Source organism: Lineus longissimus, chromosome 1 (assembly GCF_910592395.1).
Source record: "Lineus longissimus chromosome 1, tnLinLong1.2, whole genome shotgun sequence".
NCBI lineage: Eukaryota > Metazoa > Nemertea > Pilidiophora > Heteronemertea > Lineidae > Lineus > Lineus longissimus.
In genome coordinates, this window is record NC_088308.1 from 16,862,711 (window position 1) to 16,873,332 (window position 10,622).

Below are 10,622 nucleotides of genomic sequence, written 5' to 3' on the forward strand. Positions count from 1 at the left end.
TGGTGTAATGTAAGCTAAAGTTCTACATGTATATACTGCAGACACTTCAAACCGCTCTCAAAAGGGTGACGCAGTAGTTTCCCAAAAGAGCTACCCTGAACTGAGTTACCCATCCTCCAGAAGGAATGCCAAAAACTATTTATGTTTTCTTAATGGAATATGATACAGATTTCCAGAGTACGCCGGTTAACCGACCGGCCGCAACGGACAGAGGTACCAACGGGGCTTGAACCTTCGACCTTCCGTTCACGAGGTGGACGCCTTAATCCACCAGGTCACCAGGTTGATATAATCATTGGAATGTAATGTCTGGGTTTCACTACATATTGCTTTGAAAGAATACTTCCTTTGATAAACATTGCAATGGAAGGGAGTCAAAGGAAATTATCTACAGCTATGTTGCTTTGACTCTTAGTTATGCTGAACCTTTTACCATTATACATAGTCACTAAGTCATGAACTCCTTGCCCTCATTGGAATTCTGTATTGATTTTACCCGTACCTGACCATTGCATTCGAATGAGAGCTCCATCGGTAAACATTGCAAGCCGAAGTTCAAGGAAATTCTAAGGTATGCTCAGCAGTTCGGTATGATGCGTAATCTGTTAAAATATGGGTTATATACGAATCACTTGCAAGGATCGAAGTATAGTGCAAGAACCCTTTGGTCATAACATGGTTAGGTATAAAACTAAAAACGTAATAAATATTGCACTATATGCGAGAAGAGAATGAGTGGAAAGCGTTATTTCTTGTTGGGATCAACGGAAGCAGTTGCAAGACCACAATAAAAGTTACACGTATCGTCATAGAGGTGAGTCTTGTCATCTATTGTTCTTATTTGAAATAGTTGCATCTCAATCCCTCTCAATATTAAAGTCAGTTATGTGTTTTAACAAAAAGAGTTACCGGCGGGGTGCGAGAAACGTTACGGTAAGGTACACATCTTTGAGGACTTCGAATCAACACCTGTTACAACTTATATTGGGTAGAGGCGTTTCATACCTAAAGCAACATAACGATGGACTCATTGCATGAAAGGTGGCCTTCTAACTAATATTTAAAGATGGCGCCTCAAATAGTCTTGAGCTCTACGATCAAAACATCCCTAAATAGAACAAATCTCATTGTTTGTGGTCTTCACGGACCGTATACTTTCCATAGACATTTATAAGCCTTCCAAAACATGTCTTATTCACATAGGCCTACACGTATAATTCTGTTTACATCAAATTATTGGTGTTTATCAAAAGCCTTATGGATCGATGTGCAAAATGCATAAACTCAACAATGGTTTAACCTCTATATCATTTGGGTATTCATGTACCTGTACATCAAAATTATCGAGAGGAAATATATTTTTTCCTTTTTCATTTATAGTCATTGCCCGATAGTGCATGTGATGCACGTCTTGCAAGCAACACGTTGACATCTGTATATTCTATAATGTGCACATGATTGCGTGCACATTGCCAATGCGTTTTCGTTGACATCAGAGAATTTCCCCATGGGGGCACTGTGACCACCGGTTATACGACGTCTGGACGACAGTGTATGTATGTCGTCCTTTAAAACTCATGACAAATTTCACACTGACTGGCATCATTTCGTTCCATTCAGGCACATGCGTCCTTCCTTGGCGTAGAGAACTTGGAGAGGTTCGTCGGACACTGAGAAGAGACCATCTCGGAGGAGGAAGATAAATACAGTTAGTGAGTACAGCAACATTGTGGCGTGCTATTTTCGGGGGGGGGGGGGTGTTTACCAAACGTACATTTCTTTTTAATCAATGCCAAAACTTTCGTTCTCTGACTTAAAACAGTCTTGATCATTAGTTAATGATTAATATATATTTTAGTTCAGGTTACTAACATTTACAATAACTATATAAACGGCTTAAACGGGTCAATGAGCTAAGGTCAGCACGGCCGATGTACATGAACATATCCCATTCGTCGATATTATGACGTAAAATCCGGAATTCCCTCTTGGGCTTTTGGCTTCTGCGAAATTATATAACAATTATCGATTGCTTTTGCATTGTCGATAGAAAACTTCAACATATACACCTCGCCACAATGTAGCAAAGCTTCATATAAACCTAGTCTACGGGGTAAGTGGAGCCGTAAGTACCTTTTTATACGTCATATATAAATCATCATTCGAACCCGGAAACTCCAGATTTAAAGCGTGCTACTGACTCATTCAGATACTTGTATATTGTTATCCTTGTTATGGAATTCCTAGGAACTCCAGTCTACTCGTCTCTTCATTGGCTGTAGATTATTTCATTTTTTTCTTCGAAAGTATGTTTGTGATTGGACTATCCTGTAGGCCAAGTTAACAGGACGAGATAGACTGTTGGTAATTTCCCTTCGTCAGTCAAACTTACAAACTACTGCTCCAGGTAAGCGATGCTGCTATTATCTTACTAGCAGTTGACTGTTTATCGCTACTTGCGATTTGATTTTTTATTCGTCGTACTTCCTCAATGCTTATATACATGTATGTTTTGCTGGGCCATTCTGTCTGGTTGGCATACAGTGTATGCCGACCAGACAGACTGGCTTGGCATCATTTTTCGAGTTTGAAGTCGAACCTCATTCTCATCAACCTCTTTTCCAGCAGCTTAACAACAGCCATCCTCACGGTTTATGCCTGGAACAGGAATACACCATCCTTACACCCCATCCTGGGCATCCTATTCCGCGCATCAACTTTCCAAACAAATGTTGAGAGATAACCATAGGATTTTTTTAATTTATCGATACAATGGATCGATTCGACAGAATGATGGTCGATTTTCCCTCGCTCACACTATGAAGCAGTGTTCTAACTCTGTAGGAAAACCTTTTCACCTTTCAATGACCTCGGTCTGCGGCCCCATGCAATTAAGCGTGCCAGATTACGACTGATGTCAAGAAATACATAGGTAAAAAATCGCCAGTTAATTTGACAACATGTAAAGTCTATGGCATATAAATACATGTAGTCTCATTTAATTGCACGATGCCTGATTAAGCGTTATGTAGATACGATTTTTACATAATTTTTGTCATTACCTCATTATATCTATGGAAACGGATTTACCAACAATGATATTACGATATCTGGCCATGTCATCAGACATACTGTAATTATCATTGCTCATAATTTTATGCAGTCTGCTACTTGTCCTGTCATAACGTATAAATACGTCAGAGGGTCAGTGAGCATGAAACATCCACAGTATTTGAATTTGAAATAATGTTTGAGTTCAAGTGGTCGATCGTTCATCTGGGGCAGTCATCTGTCTGATATAACTAACATGATATGTATGTTATCTGTCTCATTATTTGTGCATGCAGTACCCAGGCCTACGCGTACTCTCTCACCCTGACATTTCAAATGTAGTGAAACAAAGCGGCACCAGAGTGTATTATAAAAAAACTAACAAACCTTCTAACCTCCAATGAGATCATTCGATTATACATACTAGTATACAATTATGACTGAATCGGTCAACTACTCTGATTCATGTGATTCCCCATCATTAGACGAAATCAAAACAATGGTGTTATCACTGACATCAATGAATACATATTATTAAACTTCCGTCAGTCGCCTATGTCATCATCATCATGCCTATCATCAACAGCTTGCTTCTGAATCATCTTCCCGGAGGACGTCATGCTTGTACGTACGTTCGTCCGGACAAGAACATTTAAGGGCATCCGCAACTTTAATTCAAGATGACGTACCCCTATGAAATCATAAACTTAAATCGTTCGGGTTTGTTTAATAGATTCCCTGACCATTAACGTCAAGAGATGGACCCGACCAAAAAACATACTTCAATGAAGATTACTTTGCGCAGGGCATCGATGAGACAGATGTGTATGTAGTTGACCAATTGCTGGTTTGCGGAATGTGAACCACCCAACTGTATCTGTGACACCATATACATCACATCAAGTTTAGATTAAATATATACTAATCTGTACTTGATCATTATTGACTTGTCATATCTGATAAGTGATTGCAGACAGAAGCAAACAGTGACCAATATTAACAATCTGGGTTATCCAGTAGATTGTTCGGTCTTAATTCTAAAAATCGGTCAATATTTTACAATCGACCAATCACGGTAAAGTAACTCGTCTTTGTTGATCTCATCATCGAGGTCATGGGATCATCCGTGTAAAAAGAAAAAAAAACCCGTTTCATCAAACATGCATGATGCAAATGTTATTAGGAAATTAAATAAGAGGAAGTGCGAAGCTTTTATAGCTTATTTCCTGACTGGTTGAACTTCGGTCGAACATCCCTTAACGAATTCATTAATACATGATCCCAGGAGATGACATAATTCACTGAATACAGAGAAATACTGACACACGTAACATCTTGAATACATAAATACATAAACCATGAACATATTAACTTTATTCCTAAGCTGTTTGGGCCATGAACATGAAACGAAGTGCACCCCCTTTAATGCATACTATTCGTCACTGCACCTGTTCAGGATCTTTTCGAAGCAAAGGAAACGTGTTGCAAAATCCGCTTAATTTTTTTAAATATTTTATTTTCTACGGATATATCGCTTAGTTTGTCCATGACTTGTCTTCCACTCAACCGATCACCTGCGGTCTACTGCCGGGGTGCAATCGTAACGCATTTCAAAATAAATCAGCGAATAAACAAGAATTCCGTGTGGTCTAACAAGACGCCAAAAAGACGAAACCCCCCGAGAGTACAAATTTACCCATACAACAAGGCATGTACTTAGTTTGTATGAAGTAAACTTGGCATAGGCAGTTCGTAAATACGTATTATGTCATCATCATTCCATACGACGTTTCACAAGGTCCTTGGCTAAATGTTATTGCTGATATAGCACTAATAGACACAAATGCCAGACATCAATTTGCCAAAGAACCGTTGGCCGGAACATAAGTATATCATACATGTATGTACGTACATCCCATTTTAAGTCTTGGTTTCTTCACTGCAAGGACTATAGTATAGCTGAATCGAGAAAGGATTTTGTTACTAGCTACCTAACTAAATTGTCGATTTTCAGAGACAAGTATAGTCATCTACATCGGCATTTAGTTGACAGAGATGGGGAGCACGAGCAGTAAACCCCCGCCGAATTATCACCCGAAGAAGTCCGGTTCCTTCTGCTTGACCGATAAAGCCCTAGAAAGGCGGCGGCTGAAGCGGCTCCATAGCATCTCAGATCTCCCTGCCCCTAAGAACGCCAAATACGTCACACAGGAAGAGCTGTTTTGGACTGGCAAGAGAAGTCTGGTCCCCAGCCTCGAAAAGCTGCAGCATGTTGATGACCATGTTCTTAAGGTAATGCTCTCTTGAACTAATACATTTTCAGTACATACAAGATAATAACATCATTTTCGTGCAAATATACATGTAATTTGTAGAGAGTCACGATTTTGAATGTTGTGATCGTACATATCAGTTAAGTAATGACAGGGCTCTCTTACACACTATTGCCATTTCTGATTCCATCCAACAGTTCTTGAGAGAATCTTCCTTAAAGACGCTGTAAATGAAAGCTCATGATGACTATGATAATAACGTCTAGCTCTGACTATACGCCAACTGCTTCTTTGTATCACTATCATGCAGCTATAAGCACCGTGCTTTTCACTGTGCCAAAGACAACGACTCACCCATGTATGAAACACATGAACTGACTTAACCTTAACTTTAGGAGTTCCCCCTTCTCCTTCAGACTCCAACCCACCTTTCAAGAAATGCTGACGTCCTCGTGAAGCATCTAATCAGTGTTGGTAGGACAAAACTTGAGCAGTTCAGAGCAATATTTCGATGGACAGCTGAAAACATCGCTTACGATGTGGTGTATCTTAATACAGGTTGGTGTTTAGAATGCTCGCTTTCCCGCAGAATCTTGATGTTCCATCTGAGCCAATCATTGTATCATTTCGAACACTTTTGAAAGAAAATGTCAGGGCATCATTGATACTTTTGTGGCACGTATGTCATTATTCAACAATTGTTACCCCCCCCCCCCCCCCTTTCTCTTCATCCTAACCACCCTTACCCCGTGAATTTATGTCTAATTTATTGTTGAATCAACAGGGCGACCACAGCAGAACGAACCGGAAGATGTACTCAGGAATGGCTATGCAGTATGTGCCGGCTACGTCAATTTGATCCAAAGTTTCTGTCGGTAAGTTAAGTTTCGATGGTTTACAATTATTGAGATTGAGTCTTAAAATCTCGCAGTGCAAACGAGCTTCCTCAGACCCCTTCCTCAATGTTTCATGTCACCACGTACTTACATGCATACTAATAGTATAGTGTACAGAAGTTTGTCCGTCAAGTCACTCAGCATGCGTATGCACCCCTGCGTATATATGCCAGAATGACCATCTGTAGAAAGATTACGAATGCCAAATAGAACATATGTATTGGTGTCGACGCTGAGATTTCAGCCCAGTTAATATTACGATAATATCGACTTCACAGAAGTAACATTACAATTTATTTGATTTTTCAGCATTGCTAACATCACATGTCGCTACATTGGCGGAATGTCCAAGAGTGGCGAGTACATGCCTGGAGACGAGATAGATATGGAAGAAGACAAAGGACACGCGTGGTTAATAGTTAACCTCGGAGGCAGAGACTACCTCTGCGATCCGACATGGGCTGCCGGCTCAACAGGTAGATATCACTGATTATTACTCTCTCACTGGATGCCGTCAGATGATGCCCTCATTTCCAGTAAGTGACACTCTCGAACATCAAATACAGCCAATCCACAGTCCAGGGCTAACTCGCCACGCTAATATCAGCAATTCTGACACTGTCCCGTGCACCAATGACCTTATCACTTTGAATGTTTTCCTTATTCAGAGGGCGACAACAGACGCAAGGTTTTCAAGAAGTGTTGGGAAGAGACGTGGTTTCTAAGTAATCCCGACCAGTTCTTGGAGAGTCATTGGCCAAGGGCTGATTCACCGACAGGCACCCGAGAAGAGAAGAGGACAGACTTACAGGTACTAAGAAACCGCTAATGATTGATGCCCGCGCTACATTCATCCCCCTTGTGAATTGGTTTTTCTTCACTACGCAGACGAGCCAGTCCAAATATTCCACCTTAGATCAACATGACCGCGCTGTGGTCATCACCAAGCACGCTCGCGGTTCAGCACCACGACCAATTCAATGACAAAAGTACCAAATCATGAATGTTATTCAAATTCCCTCTTTATATTTCAGCTTGTCAGCAATTCAGTACAGAATTTCGACGAATGGCTGAAAAGACCACTGAAGAAGGGTGGAGGCCCATACGACGTGACTGTTGACTTGTTGACCCACAGTACCGGTGTCCAAGAGCTTCTCGACAACACAGCCGAGATCAAGATCCAATACAACAAATGCCCGCTCGCAGTGCATGCGAAGCTGTTTGTGGCCAGATCAGAAACAGAGTTGAAGGGATACGCAAAGGTTGAACAGCGCGGTAACACGTACATCACGTATGTCCGCCTCCCAAAGGCAAACATTAAGTACCTACTGAAGATCAACGGTGGTCCTCTCTACCCGGCTTTAGACTCCGACAGGGCTTCAAATCTAGTCACGTACAAACTAATTGGTAAAGGACCACAGACGAATCAATCGTATCCAGGGGAGAAGGACTCGTATAATGTTGGCGTTGGGCGAAAGTTCACTGACAGTGGCTACAACGCTGGTTCCATTCCGCATCCCTTCATTCGGACCGCTACAGGAAAGCTACAGCTGAAATTTGGAATACCTCATAATGCTTCTAGTCGTGACGTCACAGCCAAACTGACTTTTGGCGCGCAAGGGGAATCTCTAAAGAAAGAGTTTTGCTTGGACATGATAAATCAAAACACGTTAACTTGTCACTTGAACTTGAAGAGAAAGGGAGAATACCTCTTCTCAATTCTTACTCGTATTCCCGAAAGGAACAAACCGGATCAGTTTAGCTTTGCTGCTAATTTTGTCATTAACTGTGAGAATCCTACAACAGACCCAGTGAATTTCCCAGAGAGGCAGTTCCCTTATGGACCAACGCGAGAATTCTACGCCCTCGGGTTCAAAATCATCCGCCCACATGATTCGCTACTTGTTGCAAGGGATGGCACTACTGAGATGGTCATACAGAGACCAGATGATGTGTTCTTTACGTATGTGCTTATGAAAAATGGTACCCGCTACCCTACGGAACACAAATGCATCATGGCCGATGTTAAAGGGGATGTTGTTCACTTCAAATTTCGTCTCCCAGAGAAAGGAATGTTTCAATTCTACATCACAGAACTTGAGGATGGGCAGGCTACTGAATGGCTGTGTTTCTGTTTGATTGATTCAAAAGCTCCCTACCAGGGGGAGTTGTTTCCGGAACACTGGACATGCTGGGGACCTACTTTGGAATTCAGGAAGCTTGGCTTTAGGACCAAGAATCGAAAATCTTCGACAGTTGTGGCCAAGAATGGAAAGTGTTGTCTCACCATTGCCAACCCTCTCCGCAGAGACAGAATCATGTACAAAGTCTTAAATCAAAACGGGAAGGAAATTAACGAGAATGCTTGCTGTGATGTCACCACAAATGGACAGGTTCTCTCCTTCCACTTTCGCTTTGCCGAAGCTGGTTTGTACACCTTTCGCTTGAGTAGCATCAGTGCCAGGCACGAGTGGGACGATTGGCTAGCATTCTATCTCATTGACTGCCGTGCTCCCTGGCAGGGAGTCTTGTTCCCGCGTCTGGAAACGCCAATCGGCGGGACTATTGCAATGGTGGAGTTGGGCATGCGACCAGCTAAGGACAGATACTTTGTCAAGACAAAAACTGGGAGATGTGCAATCAAATTCAATGCAGATAATGCATTGCATGTCGTTCATTCTTTGACACGGAACAACACGAAACTTAACCAGCATGTCTACGCTGAGACACAGCCGCGTGTTCTTAACAGTAAAGGACTGGCTATCATTTACAACCTAGCCCTACCGGAGAGCGGAATGTATCTTCTCACCGGTTGGCAGACCGAGGGTGGTAGCACAAAGAGTCAACTGTTCCGTATAGTCATCGAGTGTAAACAACCAGCAACTCCGTGTGTTCCGTTCTTCTCTAACCAGAACACCCCCAATTTCTCCGTAGGGCTAGACGAGACTGCGATAGAAAAATCAGGGGTAAGACCACAGAACTTGAAGTCATCCACACTGTCACCGGACAGGCGTGGTACCGTTGAAGTTATTCTAGACAATCCGAAAAATTCTGACAGTGTGTGGGGTTGGTTGGTTTCGGCAAACACTGCTGCTCCATCGACGGAATTGATGCGGTACATCCTGAAGCAGAAGACCAGCGGCAAGGTCACTCTGAAAGTGACGCCGCCAGAGCCAGGATGGTACCTTCTCCACATCGGCACGAAGGTCCATGGTCAGACAGTCCAGCCGTGTTCGTTCTTGATTGATGTCAAGCAGAGCCAACCAGAAGGCGGAGGCTTCCCGACGGCATTTGGCTCATTCGTAGAATGTAATGGTGCATTGCTTCATAGCCCACTGCTTCACGCCCTGACCAGGGACCAGGATTACATATTTAAGCTGACAGTGCCCGGCGCGGATGCGGTCAGGGCAGGCGATACAGTTCTGCAGAAGGGGCGCGGTGACACCTTCACGGGGAAAATGAGGATTGACGCAGCATCCAAGGACGTGGTGATTGTCGGGGAATTCAGATCGAAGGCCACAGCTCTGTTAAAGTTTGACCTATTGGGGAAGGCACCAAAGAAGAAAAAGCTGCAAGCTTGAATGAAATATTTTACGTGTTTCCAGGTGACGTCTTCTCCAGGGAGTTTGTATTATGGTTTCGAAGATGAGTCAAACATTGATGTTATGGATTTTTGTAACATTATCTCGTGTGTCGTGCGTATGAAGACAAAACATGGTCATTTGTCGAGGGCAGAATGGATTTTCCTGCACCGTGGAATGTAATGTCGCCCGAGGCCGGAGGCCGTGTGTGATTTCACATGTCGATAAACTGATTGGTTCACTATCATATTTAATGGAACAGCCTCAAAAGGATATCAATAAGAAGCAAACGAAGTGAATCACCAAATACAAATGTAATTCATTAATTGTTTTTGGGAACTTCTTTATAGAATGTAGGCCAATCTCATTTCTAACATCCTTGATTAAAGTTGTTGCCGATATGACTTGCTGAGTTTCTTTTCTGAACATAATGGTGCAATAAACGGCCTGATATATAACAACAAATATCTTCTGCAATTATTCCCTAGATATAGCAGGCTAAGGCCAACAAAACATGATAATTCCACAATGAGCGAGCGAGCAAATTTTTAAAAAGGATGAAATCGACAATGTAGCTACCGTTCATCAATAATCGATACAGTAGATAAAACTGATTCAATCAATATTAAGTACAAAATGTAAAATAAGAGGTATTTGGCCTTAACAGTTTAGATTTATAGGCATTGTTGCCATTTTAGTAGCTATTGTGATATGTTTTAATCCCTTTCTCTCGAATGGACAAAACATCACAGCTATACTATAGTATACTGATGTCAGTACTGCTTGTCATCCAACTTGGCAATATTTCGATTGGCAGTGAT

The 10,622-nt window shown here is 42.1% G+C and overlaps 1 protein-coding gene across 3 annotated transcripts; it reads left to right on the forward strand.

The window, feature by feature from the left end:
* The first annotated feature begins 1,365 nt into the window (after window positions 1-1,365).
* Window positions 1,366-10,249, forward strand: LOC135489046 (uncharacterized). Of its 3 annotated transcripts, none has more exons than XM_064774143.1 (7): window positions 1,366-1,712; window positions 5,066-5,343; window positions 5,741-5,882; window positions 6,109-6,199; window positions 6,530-6,696; window positions 6,889-7,031; window positions 7,255-10,249. In XM_064774143.1, the coding sequence occupies exons 2-7, from the start codon at window positions 5,107-5,109 to the stop codon at window positions 9,799-9,801; spliced, it is 3,327 nt and encodes a 1,108-aa protein (XP_064630213.1). In that variant the 5' UTR covers window positions 1,366-1,712; window positions 5,066-5,106; the 3' UTR covers window positions 9,802-10,249. The 3 variants fall into 3 exon arrangements, with proteins under 3 accessions (XP_064630213.1, XP_064630204.1, XP_064630222.1); XM_064774134.1 differs by lacking the exon at window positions 1,366-1,712 and adding an exon at window positions 1,784-2,407; XM_064774152.1 differs by lacking the exon at window positions 1,366-1,712 and adding an exon at window positions 1,784-2,125.
* Window positions 10,250-10,622: the final 373 nt, after the last annotated feature.